The sequence below is a fragment of the Hydra vulgaris genome, chromosome 08 (assembly GCF_038396675.1).
Source record: "Hydra vulgaris chromosome 08, alternate assembly HydraT2T_AEP".
Classification (NCBI taxonomy): domain Eukaryota; kingdom Metazoa; phylum Cnidaria; class Hydrozoa; order Anthoathecata; family Hydridae; genus Hydra; species Hydra vulgaris.
The window spans coordinates 61608710-61635503 of NC_088927.1; the positions used below are offsets into that span (position 1 = coordinate 61608710).

The following is a 26794-nucleotide window of genomic DNA, read 5'->3' on the forward strand; positions in this document are numbered from 1 at the left end:
TATATTTTATACAAAAATTTTAATGACTTGTCCTCAAAAACCAACCAATTGAACAGGTTGCGCAGTTAATGTTATGTCGTGATTTATAAGCAACAGCTATTAATAAAAGTTATCTTCACAAAATAAATAACTATACTAAGTTTAAAGACAGGTACTATTCAAAAAAGCATTTTTTTCAAGCTGCCAGTGTCCATAGCTACCTCCTTTTACCCTATTAGAATAATACTATTAGTTGAAAACAATCGTTCCCCAAAAATCAAAAAATAATGAATAAAAAATTTGGGGCATATTTTTATTTTTTGATGTTGTAAAAACTGTGGAAGATTAGCTTTATTATGTTAGCAACTGAATTAGTACCAATCGAACCATTTATAAACACCCATTGTGTGATCAAAATGTGTACGGTTGAATAACGCGCAGGTTAAATAGTCGGCATGTTTCTTTTGTGGCGGGATTTAAGCCGACAAAAAAATATGTTTACATAATTTCATTACGCATGTAAAAAATTAATTCCAACTTATCATATTATTGTGTCGACACTTAGAGTTTTATTTTTACTAATTAATTACTAGTCAACTTATCCATAAATACTTGGTGTGATACTTTGAAACAAATCTCCAAGAATTTGTTACACATTTTTTTTCTTTATTTCGATAAATTACAATTGATATGGATATCGTGCATTTAAATTAATGATTTAAACATTTTTTTCACTATTAACTGTTATATTTTTTCTGATAATGACTTTAACACATTATTAAATAATTTTTTTTGTAATGTGATGGAATATGCTGCAAGTGGTGATGATATTATAAAAGATTCAAAAGAAAAGACTTCTTTAAAATTAATACTTAAAAAATATTTTAATAACAAGTCAACAACTTCAAATAAATTAAAGTACATATGCTTCGCATGTTTATTTTTAACTATTACAACAATCAGTGGAGTACTTGTTTACAAAAACAACATTTTTATCCATATTCAACGAAGAGAACTCCCTAATAAAGACGATCCTAATTATTATGTCGTTACTCCAATAGTTCATGTAACCCAACCGCCTCTTTCACATCAGGAACAAAAAGAAGATGAAAAATTAAATGAGGAAGGTCTCAATCCATTCAAAGGTCAAAATGTCAAAATCTCACCAGATTTAGAAAGTGATAAAGAAAATTCATCAATAAAGAATATTTTTTCTGAGCAGAAACGATTAAAATTTCATCGTTTAGTTGCTGATAAAATTTATGCCTCAAATATTCTCGAAAATCTAGAGTAAGTTTTTATTTTTATTTTTTTAATTTATCTATAATTTGGGGTTTCTATTTTTTGTCTGTATGACTACTACAACAGATTTAGGTAGGCATTTGTGTGTTTATCTATGTTTTTAATCTAAATTTATAAGAAAAAGAAAATTCAGTAGGTGTATCCCTGATTAAATATTGCTTCATCATAAGTGACATTGCTGACAGTTACATAACTGATACTTAACATTTTCAGAAAATTTAGAAATTTAAAGATGCTCGAATTAAGCTAATGATTAACATACTCAGCAGTATCAGTTGTATAAATAAAGAATTGGTGTATAAATCATTTAACACTATAAAAAATTGTAGTTTGTTGAATCGCTATGTTATCCTTTTTAAAATAATTTTTTGTTTAATTTTTATTTTTTTAGTTAGTAGTTAGTTAATTAAAGCTTATCAATAATATTTTTAAGAAGTGCTTAAAAAATACATTTAAATTAATTTAAAAGATATACAATGTGACAGTTTTTTTGAACTGAAATTATGGTTTTAATTTTTTTGCTTTTTATCAGCATAAAAAATGTTGCATAAAATATATATGTTTAGGAAAAATGTTTCAAATTTTTTCAAAATAAAGAATATTCAGTATGAAAGCATTTTTCATTCTAGAATTTATTTTTTTGTTTAATGAAGCAATTATTTACTCCTTTTTATTTTTGTTTAGAATAGAATTTTTGCTTATAACATTCAGCATATTATATTAAGTATCACATCCATGCATTCATATTATTTTAATAGATATTTGACTAAATCTGGTCATTTGGCTGGAACTCATGAAAACAATGTTCGAGCAGATTGGATTGCTTCTCATTTTAAAAGCTATAACTTAGATAAAGTTATGATTAAAACATATGATGTCCTACTTTCATATCCACTTGGTCCAGGTAATATTTCTCTCTCTCTTATCAGTTTTATATTCTTTTGTTTTGTTAAAGAATGAGTAGGGTAAAGGAAGGTATGTTCGTGATAAATTAACTAGATGTGTAATTACAAAGTCAATTTCAGTAATTTTACTTAATTACTTTAATTGTTTGATGTACATAGAGTAAAGTTACTAGAATCTATGCAGTTTTGGGATTTTAAGTCCTTTGATAAGTTTTTATAAAAGCTCAAAAGTCATTGAGAAAAGTTAGGTAATTTTGTGATATGATATTTAATTTCGTGATAGTGGTTAGGTAATTTCGTGAATACACAATAATATTTAAATTTTTCTTTATTAATTAAGTATAACATCTGGTATAATATAACAAAAAATATCAACACTTGTTTTGAATTCATAACTATTCAATCAGACTTTAAGTTCATAAAATATAAATATAGTCAGGCTTATAAGTTAACAAAATTATAATAATACTTTCATTACTTTATATTTATATATAAAAAAAATATACTTTTAACATAGGTAGCTTAGAAAATAAAATAACAGACCTACAAAAAACTCTTAATATAATAACTATAATATTAACCATACTTATATCTGATTAACTTATTTTTCTAAATCACATTCTTGTTGACAACATGTATCACACATAAATACTTCACCAATGTCCTCATATGTTTGACAACTCTCATGATAAGGTACTAAACAATAGGAACACTGCACCCATTTTTTTTAATGCCACTTTTTTTAAATGCATTTTCTATATTTTTTTTAGAAAAGCTTTTAATAAATGCTGGATTCAATATTGTATGAAAAGTTGTCCGATTTGGTTTTTCTCCAGGATTTTCCCTCATAAAGTCATTTAAGCTAGTGGCCCAGTTTGACTTAAGTGGCTTGTATATTCCTACATCTAGTGGTTGCAAAAATATTTGCAGATTCATATAGAAAAAGATATTATTATCATTTAACTATATAGTTATATCGTGCTTAAAACAATTTTTAATGTCATTATATTTAATAAAAGAAACATGATTAAAAGTGTAAATTCATTTGAGGTGAAAACGTTAAGAAAATGTGTAACTGCGATAAGGAATCATAAGTTATAGGAAGTTAATAAAAAAACAAAAGTTTTACCATTAAATCAAGCATCTTTTCTAGTTTAATATTTAATAAAAATAATTTACTTACCTTAAAACACAAGTCTGGAAATAAAAATGTTGGACAAGTACTCCAAACAAATGTGCTGAACGCACGTTAAATAATGCTAAAGAATGTACAAACTGATAGTAAGCAATTGACGTATCACACGCACCCAACGACTATTTGTGAATCGACAGTAGTACCCCGGGGTACCATTTGACGCAATTTCGATGTTTTTGACTAATAGGTATGTTTGCTACAAATGCCGAGCGAAATATCACGAAATTACATATATCACGAACATACCTTCCTTTACCCTATAACATTTTTTAGTTAATCTAAATTTAGTTTCAAATTATAATATTTTGAAATGTTTATATTTTGAATAAAATATTGATTAATTTGAAAAAAATTATTTCAAATGGTTGTTTTATAATTAATGGTAATGTTTGCTTGTAATTCTAATAGCTGGTTCTGTTAATCTATTAAAGTTTTTATAGAGGTTATGTGTTTAGGTAATATAACATTGTTTGACAAACATGGAAAAGTTTCTGAAAAGTTTTCTGTTACTGAAAAGATATTAGATGATTTTGAAAAAAATGATACAAAAAGCAAGATTTACCCACCCTTTTTGGCATACAGTGCCTCAGGTGTTGTTGAGGTTTGTAGTAATTCTTTTTGGTATTCAGTATCTCTTGTCTATATATAAAAATGGTTGCTAGAAATTCCAGGCTCTAAAGTTAAATTAGACTATTTTGTTTTAGTAACCAAATTACATACAGGTTAGTAAGGGATATATAAAGTATATACAATATACTGTATAAAGAAGCATATATTTATTATAATTGAAATATTTATGCTATTTTAATTTTTAATAATAAATTTTTTGAGAATTTTAAATAAAGATATGTATATTAATTATATATGTTATATGTATATGTATATATATTATGTATATAAAGATATATATATATATATATATATATATATATATATTTATATATATATATATATATATATATATATATATATATATATATATATATATATATATATACACACATTATATATATTAAATATATTTATATGATTTGACAATCATATACAATGATATATAATGGCAAATTATTTAAGAGATATAAGTTAAAAAAAATTCAAAGTGAAAACAAATTCAAAGATTAAAAGGATAAAGGATAATAAAAGAACAAAATTATACACCTTCAAAGAAACAAGTAAAAAACGAAAAATAATAAATGTTAACTATTTTTTCATTATTATATGTAGCATATAATATAGAGTTAATATTGTATGTAAAAGTGTGTATAAATTTTTTTATCTCTTTATGTTCGCATTTATTTTGCTCATTTTTATTTGTTTACAATATTGTTTCTTAACATATCTTATTTAATATTGTGTTGTTCCATACATTCACTTTTTTCATTAGCCTTTTTTAGTACTACTGTTAATTGTTATTACCAATTTTTAATTACTTTTTTTTTACTTTTTTATTTTAGTTTACTATCATTATTATTTCTGTCTCTTTTATCTTTTTTATTTTAAAATTAATTTGTGTTTGACCCTAAATGTTATATATTTATAATATATTATTTATTTAATAATATATAGCCCTAAATGTTAAATATTTAAATAATTGTAGTATATGATAATATGGTTGTTTGATTTTTGATTTGTCTGTGTATTTTATTAAGATGTCATTCCGTTGACTAGTTTTTATTTATATGATTAACACCGAAACTAACTTTATTAATTAAAATTAACTTTGTAATTTTTAATTTTATGGCTAAATAATTAGATAAAAAAATCATCATTTGTAGGTTTTGCATTCTTTTACGTGTTTTTTTAAGGGTGAAATTGTTTATGCAAACTTTGGCACTGAACATGATTTCAACAAATTAGAGGAAATGGGTATTGATTTAAGTAATAAAATTGTTCTAGTTAGATATGGTACTATATCAAGAAATAAAAAGGTAAAAATTAAAAAAATACTAGATATAAATATAACTTCAATTAAAAATAATTGAAAAAAAAAATTAAATTAATTAATTAAAAATAATTGGTTGAATTTTTTAAGTTAACTGATAATTTGAGTTTAAATTTGTTTTTAAATTGTATTACATTTTCATTAGCACAATTTTTTAGTTCTAACAAAAAACAATTTTAAACAAGCAGTTTCAATATTTTAGATTAAGTATGCAGAAAAAAAAAATGTTTCCGGAATTATTCTATTTTCTGATCCTGACACTTATGCACCTACTGGTGTTTTCTACCCGGATTCTTGGTATCTACCTCCAGATGGTGTCCAGAGAGGTACATTATTGCGAATGAGAGGTGATCCATTAACAAGAGGGTATCCATCACTTGGTAAAAATAATATTTGCTCTATAGAGTACATATATATATATATATATATATATATATATATATATATATATATATATATATATATATATATATATATATACATGATCAAGAAATACAGTTTCTCTAAATACTAATGATTTTATTATATATTTTATTATATACATATACATACATATATATATATATATATATATATATATATATATATATATATATATATATATATATATATATATATATATATATATATATATATATATATATATATATACATAATCAAGAAATACAGTTTCTCTAAATACTAATGATTTTATTATATATTTTATTATATACATATACATATATATATATATATATATATATATATATATATATATATATATATATATATATATTTATATATATATATATATATATATTTATATATATATATATTTATATATATATATATATATTTATATAAAATCAAGAAATACAGTTTCTCTAAATACTAATGATTTTATTATATAAGTTATTATATATATATATATATATATATATATATATATATATATATATATATATATATATATATATATATATATATATATATATATATACAGAGTGGTGCAGAGTAAATGCATGTTTTTCAAACCACTTGTACACGGCAACGGGAAGGGGTATTGACCTTGAATGAATGTTGGCAGATGACCCAAACAATGTCGTTTCAGTCGCTATGGAGCATTGGAGCGTACAACACCATGTGTTCGTTGTTGAGCAGTTTTTTAGAAACAATGATTCTGTAGTCACAGTGCAATGTCTTTTCCGTCAATATTTTAGAGTTGGACGTCGAGGTGCAGTGCCTGATCGAAATACCGCACTCCGATGGGTTGCAGCATTTAGAGGTACTGGTTCTGTGATGAAAAAGAAACCACCTGGTTTTCCCCGTTCAGTTCATGTATCAAAATGTCAGTTCAAAATGTAGACCAAGTCAGAATGGCAGTTGTTACTAGTCCTAGATGATCGACTAGATAACATGCTGTAGTGCTGGGTATGTCACGTTGTTTGCTTCACTGCATCTAACATGATGACCTCAAGTTCCATCCATACAAAATAATGATCGTCCAGCAGCTTAACGAAGAGGATTTCATACAGGGCAGAGAGTTTTGTTGCATAATGGATGAAATGTTTATAGAAGATCCCGATGCTACAGTCTTCATGAGTGATGAAGCACATTTTTATCTTGGCGGTTATGTCAATGTTCAAAACTGTCGGTATTGGGCATCGGAGAACCCACAAGAATTACACCAAAGACCTCTGCACAGTTTAAAGGTAACAGTGTGGTGCTGCATTTCAAAGTTGGGGATTGTTAGACCCTATTTTTTGAAGAGGAAGGAATTGCAGTTACTGTTACATCAGCTTGCTACGTTGAAATGTTAAACAACTTCCTTCATTCAGAACTTGAAAGGTGTCAAGTGAGCATGAGAGACATTTGGTTTCAGCAGGATGATGCCACAGCTCACAGGGCAAGAGCATCTATGGAAGTGGTTCGACAAATGTTCCCAGGACATGTGATTTCGAGATTTAATGATGTTCACTGGCCCCCTTGCTCACCCGACCTGGCAATATGTGACTTCTTTTTGTGGGGATATTTGAGATCAAAAGTGTACATAAACAAGTCTCACAAACTCGATGACCTTAAGAATTCCATTCGTCAGGAAATTTAAGCCGTGCCGAATGAAATGTTGGAAAGAGCCGTTTGTAATTTTAAGAAGAGAATCCAAATTTGTATCCAGTAAGAAGGACGTCATCTCAAAGAAATTATTTTCCGAACCTAAATATGGTATGTAATTTCAAACACTGCATTAAAAAACCTGTCATTTAATACTTGTTTTAATTATTTTCAACCCATTGTGTTACAGTAATTCAATATTGAAAAACATGTGTTTCCTCTGCACCACCCTGTATATATATATATATATCTATATATATATATATATATAGATATATATATATATATATATATATATATATATATATATATATATATATATATATATATATATATATATATATATATATATATATATATATCTATATATATATATATATATATATATATATATATATATATATATATATATATATATATATATCTATATATATATATATCTTCTATATATATGAAAGGCAATGTGTGTGTGTGTTTGTTTGTTTGTTTGTTCTCTATAGAAATCCAAACCGCCGGACCGATCTCGATGAAATTTGGCATGGGGGTAGTCCTCGAGGGGGAGAAGGTTCTTAGCTGGGTTTTGACCCCGTACCCCGATCCCCGGGGTCAAGGGGGCCCAAAAATGGGCCCCCCTGACCCCGGGGTCAGGGGGGACCATTTTTTGGGCCGATTTTTTAGGCCCATTTTTGGGCCCATTTTTGTGTACAGATATCAGGTAAACCAGTTTAAATATTGGCCCGGGCAACGCCGGGTAACTCCAGCTATATATATAAAGGGCAATGTGTGTTTGTGTGTGTTTGTTTGTTTGTTCTCTATAGAAATCCAAACCGCCGGACCGATCTCGATGAAATTTGGCATGGGGGTAGTCCTCGAGGGGGAGAAGGTTCTTAGCTGGGTTTGACCCCGTACCCCGATCCCCGGGGTCAAGGGGGCCCAAAAATGGACCCCCCTGACCCCGGGATCAGAGGGGACCATTTTTTGGGCCGATTTTTTAGGCCCATTTTTGGGCCCATTTTTGTGTACAGATATCAGGTAAGCCAGTTTAAATATTGGCCCGGGCAACGCCAGGTAACTCCAGCTATATATATAAAGGGCAATGTGTGTTTGTGTGTGTTTGTTTGTTTGTCTTCTCTTCTATATATATAAAGGGCAATGTGTGTGTGTGTGTTTGTTTGTTTGTTCTGTATAGAAATCCAAACCGCCCGACCGATCTCGATGAAATTTGGCATGGGGGTAGTCCTCGAGGAGGAGAAGGTTCTTAGCTGGGTTTTGACCCCGTACCCCAACCCCCGGGGTCAAGGGGGCCTAAAAATGGGCCCCCCTGACCCCGGGATCAGAGGGGACCATTTTTTGGGCCCATTTTTGTGTACAGATATCAGGTAAGCCAGTTTAAATATTGGCCCGGGCAACGCCGGGTAACTCATGCTAGTATAGATATATATATATATATATATATATATATATATATATATATATATATATATATAATTTTATTATATAAGTTATTGTATATATATAAATAAGTTATTATATATATATATATATTTATATATAATTTTATTATATAAGTTATTGTATATATATATAAATAAGTTATTATATATATGTTTATATATAATTTTATTATATAAATTATTGTATATATATAAATAAGTTATTATATATATATATATATATATATATATATATATATATATATATATATATATATATATATATATATATATATATATATATTATATATATATATATATATATATATATATATATATATACAGGGCTTGTGATGAAGCGTGTGCGATTGCGCTCTGCTCGTAAAACGCTACTGTAAACAGTATTTTCAAACGTTCTAGGCGCGATAAACAACGCTCGTTCAGCTTATAACGAGCGTATAAAATAACGCTCGTCCAATAGTTTGGGATTATTTTTTTATTTTTTTATTAAAGATATTCTGTTATCAAAGCACTGATATAAAATATAAAAAGCACTACGTTGTTCTTTTTTGCACTAACGTAATGAATGAGCAGTTTGAAGTCGTTAATAGTCACTAGTTTCAATAATGGAATGTGCACATGGAAACACAATGCGAATACAAAAATGCGCAAATAAAATAAGAATAGAAAATTAGAAAACCATTATAAGAAAATTGAAACTGCAGAGTTTTTTTAATCTTGTGAAAATATCAAGTAAGATTTATTTGATTAATTGTTTGTAATATTCCACACATCGTTTATAATAAAAATAGATTTTAATATTAGAGTAATTTTTAAATTTAGTTTTTGTTCATAGTATAGGTTTTTTATTAACTATTATTTATTTCAACTCAAATTTAAAACGATTCTGTTGTTTAGAATGGTCGCAGTCAAGGATATTCGAAAAGGAAACAAAGTAATGATGTCAACATTTATTAAATGGAAAGTTGATAGAATATAGCTATAATATTGATACATAGCTATCTAAAAAAGTTAAATAATTAATTTGAATAAAAAATATAAAGAAATGTAAAAACCATTAACCGTTAATTAAGTTTACAGCGTAACATTTTAAAATACATATATAAAAACAACGAAGCAAAACTAAGTCACTAAATTATACTTCAATACTAAATCAATAAGAAGTTGCGTTTTTGTTTGATATTATTTTTTCATAACATAAATAGTTAAAAATAAAATCACGATCTGACAATATACAAGAAGTTTGGAAGTATAAAAGTCTACTTTGTTGAAGTAGTTTCATGAGTGCGATATTAATTCAAACATTTTTTGACAAAAGAATTATGTAACAAATAAAAAAATTAAAAGCTTTTTATGAGCGTCGCCTTCAGCAATTTTTATGATTGCTCTTGTCGACGCAATTTTTATGATTGCTCTTGTCGACGCGTTATCTCGAGCGCACAAAATCACGCTCGATGAAAACATATTCTAATTTTACGAGCGAGATATTACACGCTTGACAATTTTCTTCATCACAAGCCCTGTATATATATATAAGTTATTATATATATATATATATATATATATATATATATATATATATATATATATATATATATATATATATATATATATATATATATATATATAAGTTATTATATATATATATACATATAAGTTATTATATATATATATATATATATATATATATATATAATTTTATTATGTAAGTTATATATATATATATATATATATATATATATATATATATATATATATATATATATATATATATATATATATGTAAATTATGTTAGTGTATTTTACGAATAGAGTGCTCAATGTTCTTAAAGAACAGAGCAATAATAAATTAGTAAAAAACGAAGATAAAAGTTAGATAAGTGTTTTTTACTAATTTATATATATATATATATTTATAGATATAATATATATATATATATACATATATATATATATTTATAGATATATATATGTATATATATATATATATACTATATATATATATATATATACACATATATATATATTTATAGATATATATATGTATATATATATATATATATATATATACTATATATATATATATATACATATATATATATATATATATATAGTATATATATATATATATATATATATATATATATATATATATATATATATATATATGTATATATATATATATATATGTATATATATATATATGTATATATATATATATGTATATATATATATATATATATATATATATATATATATACAGTGCTTTTTTTCTCCTGGAACGCAACGGAACTACGTTCCGGCACCTTTTTTTTGATATATATAATTTTTTTGCTTTATATAACCATTTTTTTCCTCGTATTATTATATAATGAAAATAGTTCATTTTTAAATATTAAACATTCTTTGCAGATTTGAAAACATTACAGCGCTGCGTTTCAAAATTTGCTCGAAAAGAATTTAATTTATTTTCATCTTTTCTTAATAGCGTTCGTTTTTATGACGCCAAGTTCTTGGTTTTTCCGATTATAATCGGAAAAACATACAATTTCTTGAAAACGGGTATGGTTGTGAGATTTACAATTATTAATCTTACAACCATTCGCGTTTTTAAGAAATCTTTTAAGAAATTCTATTGTTTCTGTGCAGTGTTTGTCCGAATATTAATCTCACAACACCTCACGCAACTTAAAAAAGATCTATTTTTAAAACAAAAACTTTGCAACAGTATTTGCAACAGTAACTTTTATTGTATCGTTAATGAATTTCCTGTTATTAGCGTTTTAAATTCAAAGTTATAACCTAATTTATATATTTAAATACTGATATAAAAATATCAATTAAACAAAATAACGCAAAACTAATTATGAAAAAAATTACCAGTTTCTTCTCGGTGGATTCCCTGTTCAGAAAAAAATCAAATTAAATGCAAAAGAAACAGAAGAAATCAAAATTACAATGTCAGATTTACCTTCTGCAGATAATGACACCAATTATAGCTGGCCAAGTTGCTGGACTTTAGAGCAAAAAACAGAGTTTTGTTCCAAAAACAAGTGGCTTTGTTTTCGACAAAAAAAGCTCGGTTGCACTACCTGCCAAAAAGTGAAAACACTTGGCGTAGAAGCTAAGATGGGAATGAAAATATCTAAAGAATGGTTCAATAATAAAGTTTCTTATTATGATGAAAATACAAAGCAACAGTTAAGTTCGTTACGTAAAAAATATTTTATCACAAAGAATCTGTAGGGCATCAAGCTGCATTAAAGATGGCAGAAGAAGCTAAAAAAGAGACTCTGTCAAACAATATTTTAAAATCTTTAACACGTGAGAAAATTGTAACAGCAAACATTTTTCGAACTGCATATAAAGTTTCTAAAGGAAATCAGTCTTTTAATAATTTTGAAATGGAAATTGATCTTCAAGAAATTAATGGAGTTGAAATGGGTCCTATTCTTCATTCTACAAACGCATGCATTAATATTGTCAATCATATAGGTAACAAAATGAGGAAAAAAATTATTGCAGAAGTCATAAAGTCAAAGAGTAAGATTTCGATAATTATTGATGAATCAACCACTATAAGCCAAAAATCAACACTAATAATGTACATTCGGTGCTGTGTAAAAGGCAGCGGAATGAATTCACCAATCAATTTATTTTTGTATTTAGTGGAGCTTAAAAGTGTTACGGCTAAAGGACTATTTGTTGCTTTACTTGAATGTCTTCATTCTTATGGGATGAAAGATGAATATTTGAAAAATTATTTAGTTTTTGTAGCATGTGATGGCGCAGCAGTGATGTTAGGATGCAAAAGTGACGTTTTTAAATTAATCACTGAAAATTTTCCTTTTGTTATAGTTTGGCATTGTGCTAATCATAGACTGGAACTATCAGTGGGCGATACTATTAGGGAGATCTCAAGTATTAACAGATTCAAATCATTTCTTGGTAAGCTTTACGTCGTGTATCATGCTTCCCCAAAAAATAGCATAGAGTTACGTTCATGCGCTGAATTATTTAATATTCAGCTGCTGAAAATTGGTCGAATTTTAAATACACGTTGGGTGTCATCTAGTTTCCGTTCAGTTTTTGCAGTATGGGAAAATTACGAAGCGCTTGTGAAACATTTTGAGGAAGCGATGGTTGATCCTACAAGGAACAAAAACGAAAAATCCACTTATGCAGGTTTAAAAAAAAAATTTACATCAACAGAGTTTTTAATGGATCTAGGATTAATATGTGATGCTCTCCGAGAATTATCGGAATTGAGTTTGGACCTACAAGAGCGCAATATTGATCTATCACCGTTTTCATGGAGTTTTACTTCACAATAAAAATTCCAAAAACAATTCAGCTATTAATCCTAACGCCTTTTATATAAAACTAAATGAGTCAATTGAAAAAAGGTTGCTTGCTGACAAAGATGTTGAATTAGCTCAGTGGGCTCGCATCTTAGATCAAAATCATTGGCCTGATAACATAAACAACCAAGTGACATTTGGAGAAACTGAAATCAGAAATCTGTTGTTAAGACTACAGTTAAATGAAAGAGAAATGATTCGTGGATTCGTGAATACCTGGCAGAAAAAACATCCTGAAAATTTAGTTCATTTGGTACACACTCTACATACTAATCCCATTTCCTCAAGTAAATGCGAACAAGGGTTTTCACAGATGAATCTGATCATCACACCAACAAGGGCTTCATTAATGGCAAAAACAGTTTTGACGTTGTTATTCATTAAATTAGTGGGACCACCGCTAACAAGCTTCGATCCTTCAAAGTACGTTGATTCGTGGTTACTTAGTGGAAGGCATTCAGCAGTAGACACTAAGAACAAGGAAAGGAGACAAGAGGATATGTCCAACGAAAATTTGAAAAAACTATGGGATTTGTTATAAAAGTTTAAAGTTTTGTAAAGTTTGCATTTTATATACAGTGACTGACCCCTCCCCCACTCACCCCCTATCCAAAAAAAAACATCTGTCATTATTTGAAAAAAAGCTTCTTTTATTGGAAAACGGTTTCTTATATTTGTTCCCGCCTTTATGGGTATGATGTACGGGTATATATATATATATATATATATATATATATATATATATATATATATATATATATATATATATATATATATATATATGTATATATATATATTTATAGATATGTATTTTATTATATAAGTTATTATTATTATTGTTATTATTATTATTATTATTATGTATGTATATATATATATATATATATATATATATATATATATATATATATATATATATATATATATATATATATATATATATATATATATATTAGGGTGCATCGAACATACTTTCAAAAATTGATCTTTTTTTATTCTTAAAACTTTCTATTAACTCTCACCAGAAACTCTGTTGAATTTTTTTAAAGTTTTTATAAAATTTCGCTTCTATTGAGACCCAACATGACATGCATTTGAAAAACTTTTTTTTTCTGTGTAGAATCTTGTTGCAAGTTTTAGACTTGAGGTGGCCAGAGATGTATCTATTTAGCACCTGGGGCTAAATTTTGATAGAGCGCCAGCCGTCAGAATAGTAGAATCTTAAAAAGTTGTTAAATAGTAATTTTATATTAATATCACAAAAATTTTTATATTATTATCATGTCTAAATCGTAGATCAACTTATAAACCTACTATATATATCCAAGTTTTTTGCAGCAAAATTTCCAATTATTTGCTTTTCAATCAATGTATAAAAGTATACGGGCATATTTTTTTTTAAATGAGAATATTACTATTGGAAATTCAACTTTAAAAAAATAATAAATGTGTATGGTTGGCAGAAGAAAGTATCAAGGCAATCAAAGTCCACTTGTAAATTATATATAACTATGCGTGAATTATTCATGTGAAAATGTTGATTTGGTAAAAAAGTCATGTTGCTCAGTTTGACCCTTTTTTAGAGGATCATATCTTTTTCAGAAGATTGTACCTACCTTTTAATATATATGAGCAGATTATAGGTATAATGGTAGATAATTTTATACAACAAGTGGTGAAAGAAATGAAGAAAGCTAAATATTTTTCTATCAGTATTGATTCTAATTCTGATATTAGCTGTGTACATTAACTGTGTTCATTTTTTGGTATGTTCAAAAGAATGGCTATCTGGAAGAAAGATTTTTAGGGTTTTTATCCAACTCATAAATTTGAAGAATTAGCAGATGCTATATTTTTAGTTTTAGAGTTGCGTGGATTAGATATAAACAATAATCGTGGTTACAGTTACAATGCGTCTAACATGTTTGGTAGGTATACAGGATTTCAAACTCGCATTAAAGAAGTTATTCCTTTAACTACATTTGTACCATGCTTGGCACACTCATTAAATCTTGATGGTGGATGTGCTATGGACTGTTGTAGAAATGCTTCAGTATTTTTTATTTTGCTTCGAAATATTTATAACTTTTTTAGTGTTTTTAGATATATATGTGAAATACTTCAGAACAATTTAATAAAAACAGAAAATATATCACTTAAAAACTATAAGATACCAGGTGGTCAGCCAGGTCTGATGCAAAAATTAGTTTAAACAAAAATTGCAATGAAATAATTAATGCACTGTCTTTTATCTAAGATGATAAATCACAAAAGTCAATCACAAGACCAGAAGCTAATGGACTTGAAGCGGTTGTAATGGCCACATTAAGAGGTGATATACTAGAAAGATTCAACAAAACTAAAAAACAATTGCAGTCAGTTAAGATTGATTTAGAAGCAGTTTTAAGTTTATACAAATTGTTAATTCAATATTTATTAGATATGAGTAGTATGTTTGATATCTATGAAGAGAGAGTTTGATATCTATGAAATTTGAGACTCTTTAAGGAATAATACATATTACACTATTATTGATAAACTACATTCTAAACTAGAAAGAAAAAAATTGTGCTATGATAAAGCTAATAAAAAGTTTAACTTTTTGTTTCAAATAATAAAACTATCACCATCAGAAGTTTACAAAAAAGCAGAAATACTTTAAAATATATATAAAAAATAATCTTTCGACTTCATTTGCTAATGAGTGTATACAATTCAGATGTTATTTAATGAATTTAACTGAAAATACAAGACCCAAAACTATAATAGATATTTGTAAAATGATCAGAGCTGATAAACTTCAAAAACTATATAATTATCATTAATGCTATATCTACTATAAGTAGATATGCCATTAAGGATATATCTGTGCTGCCCATTGTCCCATTGTTCAGCCGAGAGAACATTTTTAGTATTAAAGAGAGTTAAGTCTTATTTAAGGTTGGGAATGACTGGTGTGAATTGTTAGTAGGTTAGCTATTCTATCTATTAAATCTGCACTTACCGTAGATATGAACTATAATGACATAAATTTATTTGCAAAACAAAACTCGCGTAAAAAATTGTAATTTTTTTTTTTGTTAATCGAGTTTAACTTAATATATATGTTTGTATTGAAATTATTTTTGTTTTTTTAATAATCGCCTCATATCAAAGTATACAGTTATTTGTAATAGAGGGTGCTTAAAGGATTAGTCCCTCATGGCGCCAAAAATATAAATACCTCTCTGGATGTGGTCCCTTTAAATCTCATTCACGTTTGAAAAAATTTAACTTAATTGCTTGTGAGAACCGATAGAAAGTTTTAAGAATTAGGACAGATCAATTTTTAAAAGTATGGGGCATTTGATGCACCCTTAAGTTAGAACTATTAATTAAGATGCATCTAAATTAAAAAATATTTTAGTTTTAGGCTTTTATTTTCTCTGGTTTATACTTAATTTATTTTATCATTCATCAAGTTCACTTCTTCTTTCAATATACACAAAAACTGTAGCCAAGTTGTATGCATAAAATATTGTATGCATTAGTATGCATATTGTTCCACAATAAAAACGATTATTTAAAAATTTATATTCAAATTAAAGTAATAATGTATTTATATTTTATATTTTCATAGATGGCTTGTACAAGCGTCCAATAGAAGAAGTAACTTACTTTCCTAATGTACCCGTGCAGCCAATAGGATTTGGTGATGCAGAAAAGATTTTAAAGTTAGTTTTTATTAATTTACACTTTTTGTTACAGAACATTTTAAAATCATATTTCACTTTAAAAAGCTTAGAACATTTAATAACAGGCAAGTAACAAGTTATAAATGCTGCAAATATAAAACATAAAAAATAGTCTAAAATGAAAAATTTTTACCACATCAATAAATCACCACATCTTTCTGTTCAAAATTTTTTTTAAACACTTTTGCATATTGAGATAAGCATTTTAATTTTTTTTATCAGAGCTTCATATATTGGAAATCAAACATTTTTCATGTAATCGTTAACATAAGCAAGTTTAGTTTCATATTAATTGCAAATTATCAAGACTCAAAATTTAATAAAAATTCTTGAACAATTTAAAAAAAATAGTGTTTGATGGTAAGCTGCTAATCAAATTAAAGTTTTTTAAAAAATGTTTGAGGTTGCTAAACTTTATAATTAAGTCTTGCTTTGGAGCTGGGCTAGATAAAAACTTTTAAATTAATATCAAAAAGTTAAAGACTGGCTTTAAAAAGTTAATGTTAAAACTTTAACACTAGTGTTGTTAAACTAACATTAGTGAATTTAGATACATGGCTGAACAAATTCTGTTCAACCATGTATCTAAATTCTGTAAAAAAAAAAAAAAAAAAATGGACCTTGGAGTTTATTTTAAAAAATTAGGAGAATTTACTGCATGAAGCTAAAAACTAAACAATAAAAGCAACAAGCTAAAAATATACTCAAAAAAAACAAACTACATCTGCTTGTTAGCACTAAAAAAGCTACATCTTTATTGATTCTAGCAAGTTAAAAATTTAAATATAAGCTAGTTTGTAGATGGAGGTGTTTACTAACACTTTTTTATTAAAAAAAAAATTCAAAAAAACAAGCAGTTAGTTAAATGTGTACATTTAACATAAAATGATTATCTTATATTATATGAGGTAATATAATATAAGAAGTAAAATTACAATCATAACAAAATTTCATTCTACCTAATGTAATCCACAATTTAAGCAGCAATTCTACCTAATCTAATCCACAATTTAAGCAGCAATTCTACCTAATCTAATCCACAATTTAAGCAGCAATTCTACCTAATGTAATCCACAATTTAAGCAGCAGTTCTACCTAATGTAATCCACAATTTAAGCAGCAATTCTACCTAATGTAATTCACAATTTAAGCAGCAATTGTACTTAATGTAATGCACAGTTTTAGTAGCAATTTTACCTAATGCTGATGTATTGCACATTTTTAGTAGCAAAACTAATTTTAAAGCAAATTTTACTTTTACTTGTTGCTAAATAAAGCTGGCTACTATAGTATATATTATATATTATCATAGTAGCCAACTTTATTTAGCTATTAGTAAAAGTAAAATTTGCTTGTTTTTACATCAGACATGATTTATCTAAACCAGTAAATGTCAAACTTGATTTTTTCGGCAGATATCGACATTTGTTCATTCTATTAAACCTCTACACTTTAAAAATATAAAATTATATTAGTACCATAATATAGTATGGCTTTGACTCCAAAGAGTAACTTTGACACCAAAGAGTGACTTTGAAACCAAATGGTGACTCTGGCATCATTAAGTCCTCAATTGGATAATAATGCTGTTGAAAAACACCAATTTTAACTTGTGCACATTTCAACTATTTCTAAATATGCTTAAAGCATGATAAACAAATGATATGGAATTAAGCTGCAAAGAAAAGTAAAAGTTTAACCTCTATATTATTTATTTATTTTTTATTTTATATCATTTCATTTTTAAAAAAGATAAAAATTTTTGATTGTATTTTTGATGCTAAGAATAAGAAGTCACTATTTATATAAAATTTATATAAAAAACAAAAACTTTTCAAATTTCGATTGGACCTCCTTTGCGCTCAATTACTTGATAAATTCATTTTGGCATACTTCCCACCAAGTTTTCCAGCACTTTTGGCTCTATATCCTCCCAGCATTCCGATACCGCTACTTTTAGCTCTGCCACAGAGTTATATTGCTTCTGGTCAGCATGGATACGTCTTACAATGATTCCCTAGATGTTTTTAACAGGATTCAAATCTGGACTGCAAGCAGGCCACTACATTTGCTCAATTTTTTTAGCTTTAAACCAAGCTTTAGTGTCATTACTAGTGTGAATGCTGGCATTGTCTTGTTCAAAAACAAACTTTTTGCGTCGGTATTTGTTTTTAAATGGAATCAAACATAATTTTAGCACATCAATGTATTCAGAACTTTTCATTTTGCAAGATGTAAATGCTAAATTTAACTTTCCTGTTGCACAAAAATCCATGCCAAACCATCAAGGTCCACCACCGAAATTCCTTGTCGAAAAATATTTGGGTTCTCTCCTCAAATCATGCCAGTAGCCACTAAAACCATCAGGCCCATCAAGATTAAATTTATTCTTGTCCGAAAAAATCACCTGGTATTAAAAACAAAAATATTCAGCTATTTAGACATCTTACGTATTCATGAGAATTTAATCTAAAATTTCTTACTTGTTTCCAATCGCGTACCATGTTTTCCAGTGCGAATTCCATCCGTTTCTGTTTGTGAATGGGCTTCAAATTTGGTGCTTTAATTATTTTTGATTGTGCAATGTGTGGGCTGTCTTTAAGACTTTCCTAATCGTCTCCTTGCAAACATTTAAACCCAAATCTGACTTAATTGTTTTCAAACTTTTTGATGAATATGATGCGAGTTGAACAATTCTGCGTTTTTCACGGCTTGAAGCCTTAAATTTCTTTGGTTTCCTTTTGATTGTTGCATTATCTGTGGATTTTTCAAGAAATTACAGATAACGTGATCTGATCTCTTCAATCCTCTAGCAATTTCTTGATTTGGAACTTTTTCTTGATGATAAGCCAATATTTGACCTTTTTCAATATCGGTAAGGACCTTTTCTTCGTCATTTGGTTAAGTTCAACTTAATTCGACTTACAAAATAAAAAATACTACAAAATATAAGAAATTTGTGACAAAACTCATAAATGCTTTAGTGAGTCTATAGAAAATTGCTCGTAAAAACTTGTAAAAACTTATAAGCTTCTATAGAAAATTGCCATGTGAATATTAAAAATTTAATTATTTTAATACAATCAAGACAATTAATAATCAGGTGCATAATGGATCATTGTTTTCTTAAATATACTTATTCAAAGTACCGTTAGAGCAATTTTATTATCACTGTAACACTGTAAATCCGCTAAATTCTACATGCGTCTATTGAAAATGGTCGCAGTGTATATGTTTATACTTATGGCAAATAAGGATGCTTTGCAAAAAATTGCAATGATTGGAGCCTGGGAACAAAAAGTCCTAAATTTTTAGCTACAACTGCCTTAAACGTAAGAGTAACAAGTTGATATTTTTTTTTTTTTACTATTCTCAACTAAATCTATATTCATCGATCAAATTTAAAAATGATACAAAAATCTTTTAATCTTCGAAAACATTAAAAAGTTTGACCTTTTCAACATCAAAAAATCACTTTTTTCAAACATCAAAAAATAATATTGCTATATTTTTATAATAATAGTTATAACATAAACCAATATTATTAATACAAATAATATTTACCTAAATAATTTTAAGATCTTTCTTTGTAGTGTTCGAAACCTTTTGCCGGTTCCTCTGAACTACCTAAATTACAAATACATAAATTTTAAAAAAGTACTACTTATACATTAACAATCATTATTATTAATAGCAACTAAAAATCACATTTATATTTTGTATTATTGAACAAAATACCTGGAGAGTATCCTGAAGCCTGTCTTCATTGTGTGTTCTCTCATTGAAATCTTGAATTAACTTAATGTAGCGTTCTGCACGGTCATTTACAACTGCAAGTGTTCTCACACACATTGAAAAGTAAGTAAAAGACTGGGAAACTTCATCATTTTCACATGCTTCGATGCCTTTTTCTTTCCATAGCAGAATTTCCTTCTTGGAGATCTCCAATAGCAAGAACAATAAGTAGGACTGCTCGTTGACAAAGTCTTTTAATTTTGATGTAGGAATAATTTCAACCTTAGTTTCAGGCCTCTTTTTAATCAGATCTTTTAACTCCGGGGTATCATAAGAAAGCAGCTTGTTTAACATGTTTGTCTTAATTTTGGTTTTCAGATCTTTATCAGCAAGAGCAAAAATGACTTGTTTCGGAGACAGATACCTAGTATGACGCATAAGACTTTAATAAAGAACCTTTCCTATTGCTGCAAATTCTTTAAACTCCTCTACTGTTTGTATCTGAAAAGCAATATCGAATGCCATTAAATCATTTGAAGGTGCTTGAGAAGCATTAGGGCTTTTTAGAAAGAAGAGTCCATGAAAAAATACAATGTAGCTGGTGTGGCTTTCAGATGGTTTATTGTATTTTTTCCAACTGTTTTGGAATCAGCAGGGTGGTACACTGAATGAGTTATCTGAATAACCAGTAAGTATATACAGTCAGCCATAAATCTTGCTTCATGATGAGCTCCAGGCTGTTTAAATGAAAAGTTCAATAACTCAGCTCCTAGAAAAAATGCCATAAGCTCACAAAGATACTTGTAATCACCTCAATCTGGAAAGTATTCTTATGAAGAGCTGTGATACAAAACTCTTTAGAATCCAAGGCAAGTTTGAGCAGTAATGAGCTGGGCCTGAAAGCATCTTGAGACCAGTCATACTTTACAATTCTCTAAAGTTGTTTACATCTTCGTAAATCTGTGGCCATAGTTTTTGGAGAATTACATAAAGTTTCTTGCTGGGACTACTTGTTGGATCAAATATTTCTTTCATCACATGAGCCATGTGCCGTTCATAAATGTGATGTCTGCACATTAACCAGAGAACCGGTCTTTTAAGGGCATAGGAAATAATAGTGCTTGCAGCACCTTTATTTTTACCAGTGTTACTGGATGTTGTGTCAGAACACAATCCAATAATCTGATCCAACATTTCATAGTATTCAAGCATTGTTTCAATTGCAATGGCTTGATCACTTCCCTTGGAGCTTTTAATTTTTAAGATGCCAAAAAGAAAGTCTAGTGGACCAGACTCTGGTTAAGATGCGCTAATACCAATTCTATCCTATTTATTCTATTTATGCGGCCGTGGCGCAGTGGTTAGAGCGCTTGCTTTATAAGCAGGAGATCCAGGTTCGAAACGAGCTCTGGACAAATTTTCGCGTCACGGTAAGGAAGGAGGCGTGAACTTCCTTGTTAAATGCACATCCGCGGTGCTCTAGGACTTCTTGGGGCACCTAAAATGAAAATTAAAAAAAAATCCTTGTATTTAGATATTTCTTTTTCCCAATCATATCTTTTCAAAATCTTGGTATCGAAATGTACCACAATTTTTAAACCTCTTATTTTATCTATGTTTTCCTCTCTAATTATCTGTGCCTCAGACTCCACAATATTATGAGTTTTCCTGTTTAGAGTTGATCTTGATATCGACATATTATCAATATTAACTCCACCAGCCTTGTAAAGAGGAGACAAAAGACACATACCCTGCCTGACTCCAATCCCAAATCTGGTCATAATTGGAATCCAATTGTTAAGAATATCTTCTATACTTAACTGAAGGCAAACTTTGATGTCACTCTGAAACCTTTTTTGTTTTTTCTGGACTTTAGCTGAAGGTAAAAATTGTAAAATCAAATGTGTTTGTTTTATTAATAGAAAAAAGAGCACTGCTCTCTTTCAAAAATTTGTTCAAAAAAGTCTTTCAAAAAACCTTCTTTTTGTAGCAACCCTCTGGTAGTTCTAGTGTTTTTAGCATTTTTAAAGTGTGGTATTTCTTGACTTTCTTGGTGATTCTGGTCTTGATAGTTTGCTCTGTCGCAATGAAAACATCGTTAAACCCAGCCTGATGTTGATCTGTGTAGTGCTAAAAAATAAAAATAAAACACATTAAAAAGTTAAAAACAAACTTGTAAAAAATGTAATGCTTTTGTTAATAATTTCAGATTTACCTATTGCTTTTTTCAAGATAAAGCCAGTAATACCTTCTGAGCATTTCTCCATTTGTTGAAAGTCTATTAAGGGAAAAACTCTGTAAAGGGAACCCTAGCAAATGAAATTGTCTCCTCTTCTTTGCAGCTTTTGATCATCAATATCAGTTCTCAGTGAATTAGCGTGACAATTTATGTATAGAGACATTTTCTAAAATTTATTACATTTAAAAAATCTGCATTAGACAAATTTAGTTGTAGTTGATTTAATCAGGATTATATTATACAACTAATAATGAGAAAAATAGTGAAACTGGTAAATAAGTTTTATATACAAGTTCAAACCTGTTTTAAATGAATTTCTTGGTTGAAAACAACTTTTAAACTTGGTTACTACTTTAGTTATATATTGGCTTAAGTTAAATTTACGCATTATTAGTTTTTATTGTTTATAAAACACACATCATTTATTTTTATTATTAGCCATGTTTTTGTCAAAACATAAATAAAAATTGACTCGGATAAAAATCAATTTTAAATCAAAATTTATTTATTATAAATTTTATATAAAAGTAAATTCACCTAAATAACCTTCCCCTTGAGCTAAAAACTTAATTTTTGTTTTGTTTTTCTTTATGAATAAAATTATGCTAAATGTAGTATTCCGCACATTAAAATTTGATTTATGATATATTTTTGGGACACCCTAGTATTTATAAAAGCTTAGATAACTTAAAATTATTACATAAATAAAAACCATAATTTTAAAATAATAAGTCAACTAGTAAAACAAAATTAACTAAAATATCATCAACTTGATAATAATCTGATAATTTATTTACTAAGAATTTTCAAATATAATCAAAACCAACACAACAGATTTTTTTTCAATATTTTTAATCACTGATTTATAACTTTTTAACCAAATATTGTAAGGTATATAATTTTGATCAAACAATGTATTGAAACTTAAGTGATTAATATTGTCTTTCTAATGTTATTCACCTCCCTAAGGGAGAGAGGGTCACTACTGTGAAGGAGGTTATTTTATCGTAGTTTCAACCCTCTCTCAGTTCTTTAACTTAGAAACACGAACCTTAACAAACAAGGCCACTGCGCAAAGAAACAATTTGCTTTGTGCATTTTAAAATATTCTGTTAAAGTATTGAGATTATGACCTTTGAATAATTAATAATTATGCCCTAACTCATAATTTTTCACTATTTAAATATATTATATTCAAAATTGTTAAATTTAAAGTTAAAAAAAAAATTTGCTGACCTTATTTCCATTTTTATTTATTAATAGATTTACTTTTAAGTTCTGTATTTTTATCTAAAATCTAAGTTATTGGACTATTTTTAAGTACCTCAAATTGACACTTCCAGATGCCCGTAAAAAGTTGTATTGTTAAGTCTGATTATCTTTCACAATTTTGCAATAATTTTTTATCTTAATATGAATGTTAAGTTTTGAGATAAATGTATAATAAAATATAAATTAAAAGTTTGTTTCTATTTCAATAAGCATAAAGATATTTCTGTTTCTAATTTCGTCAGATAAACATCTGTTAGATTATTAATTTTTCTAGTAAATAGAAAATGAAAAAATTTGATTAAAAAGTTTACTAAAATTTTAAACTATTAAAAGGTTGACCATATATTAAAATTAGATGTTCCAATACCCACACACACCAAGCAAAGGATACATCCTAACAATTCATTAACTATTCATATTTTAGAATACTAGATGGGGCATCTCCACCAAGCGATAGATGGGATGGTGCTTTGAATTTAACTTATCATCTAACATCTAAAGATAAAAGGTAAAAACATTTTTATATTCAAAAATCAATATTATATACTTAGAATATATTATAATGATTTGGGTAGATGAGGCCATAGTAAAAACAACTTACCTAAGAGAAAGAAAACTCAAATATAAAATCCCCAATTAAGTTGTGAGTAAGGGTACAAGAAACTCTTAAACTCTTAGTTGTTAATCTTTATTGTGTTGGTATCACTAAAAATACTCGGAAAATAAATACTCAGTAATTAAAATATTCAGTCCCTATCTGCAAAACAGGTTGAGGGTTAGAAGAAAATCTGGTTATAATAAATTGCTAAAATTTTGTTTTATAATGTAACATATAAAATAAAAAATGGCATTATGCAAACTTTTGAATTATGAAAAATAGCTTAGCTGTTCTTCATAATTCAGGCTCTTTGTAGATGTAACTCTTCTAGTAACTTGGTGCTAAACTTTCTCTAGAGTTGCATTGTCTTTCTTATGATGAGGGTACCAGATTGGTATCACATACTAGAGGAGTCTGAATATAAACAAGATAGAGTATTCACAAAAGAATGAGAAATTTCACTATGAAATTTTATTTTAAGTGCGTCTAACATGAGGTCTGATATCATGACTTTCCAGTCTTTTATGATTTTAGTGACTTCAAGAGTTGATGAGATCCAAATATTAATCATTTAGCAGTCTTGAGTAGATTTGGTTCCGAAGCAACCAACCAATGCATATCTTTTTATTTATTGGCATTGACCATTCCTTAATACTGTCTATATCTGTTTGCAGAGTGCCATAATCTTAATAAACTCATAATTTGCACTAATAATTTAAATGAATAGTAAAGTTATGATTTATAATACTCAGTACACAATTTTTTTTGCTAAAACTATTCTGCAAAGCACCTTTTACCAATACTGTCCTTCTATTTTATATTGCTTAACAAACTCACAGTCTAAGTTAATACCTTAACTTGACTACAAAAAATCAAATCACAAATTGTTATGTTGTGCTCTGATGGTTGCTCATTATTGCTGGATATTGATTAAGCATTTTTCTATCTCCTGCATTTATTTATATCTGCCAAATTGCTTTTTGTTTTGCTAAAGTAAAAGCAGGACAGAAAATAAAACTATTTTTTATAGAGTACACTCTCATTATTATCATTACAGAGTACTCATTATTACAAGTTCAATCTCATTATTACAAGTTACAGTTCCATTTTGGATCAATGGATCATTGGAAGGGTCACATCAACTTGACTAATGACATAAGCTTCATTGGCTATTTGTGATTAACTATTTATAGTTTGTTCATTGACATGGTTTTTGTGGAACCCTGCTGTCTTGTTCTCTATTTACTTGCCCTACTATTATCATGTGACTGTCAATAAATGTAAAGTGTCACATTCAACTAATTTTCAATATAAATAGTGGCAACGTTTCCACAAGTTTTTTTGTTTTGTTTTTAGTAGTAATAAGAGAAAATTTATTAAACAATAAAACAAACTAAATGAATCAAGTTCAGACATTTTTCATACACTCTATAATTCATTTTTCATCATTTTTATACACTTTTCTATTTACTTTCAGATTTATTTTTTATTTAAAAAGCTATAGCCTCTTAAACATTGTGCTCTATGGGCAACAGTCCCTATTGACCATGGATAAAGAGCTTTAAATTTTGATAATGAATGGTTGACTGGTTAACTTATTTTTTGTTAAGTTTGCTTTTCAGGAGTTTTTTCACATTTACATAAGATATGGTAGTTTAATAGTATAAAAAACAGAAAATAATTAATTTTGATTAATTAAAAAAGTTAATATCATTAGGCTAATACGTCTTCAGTAAAAAAGATTTCGAAGAAAAGTTGTATTAATTTTTTTTTGCCATCATTTTTTGGGTCAAGAGAATTACAGTAGTAAGTTAAAAAAATATTCCTGATTGGTTTTTTAACTTTGTAAAATATACTTTGAACTGTATTTGTTCAGCATTCAGAATAAAGGGAATTATGACTACCTAGCATATTTATACTTTATATTTATTTATGCAGCACTTCAAGGCATAGTGCTTATATAGTGGAAAAGGAAAAAATATCATGT

General features: G+C 27.5%; 1 protein-coding gene across 1 annotated transcript in view; it reads left to right on the forward strand.

Annotated features, from left to right (window-relative positions):
- The first annotated feature begins 450 nt into the window (after positions 1 to 450).
- Positions 451 to 26794, forward strand: part of LOC100200379 (N-acetylated-alpha-linked acidic dipeptidase 2) — a 36277-nt gene continuing 9933 nt past the window's right edge. Inside the window, exons 1-7 of the mRNA XM_065804095.1 lie at positions 451 to 1269; positions 2040 to 2185; positions 3837 to 3982; positions 5187 to 5309; positions 5526 to 5703; positions 16849 to 16942; positions 24634 to 24717. Coding sequence (XP_065660167.1) covers positions 782 to 1269; positions 2040 to 2185; positions 3837 to 3982; positions 5187 to 5309; positions 5526 to 5703; positions 16849 to 16942; positions 24634 to 24717 — 1259 coding nt within the window. The 5' untranslated portion in view covers positions 451 to 781. The remainder of the gene's footprint in view (positions 1270 to 2039; positions 2186 to 3836; positions 3983 to 5186; positions 5310 to 5525; positions 5704 to 16848; positions 16943 to 24633; positions 24718 to 26794) is intronic.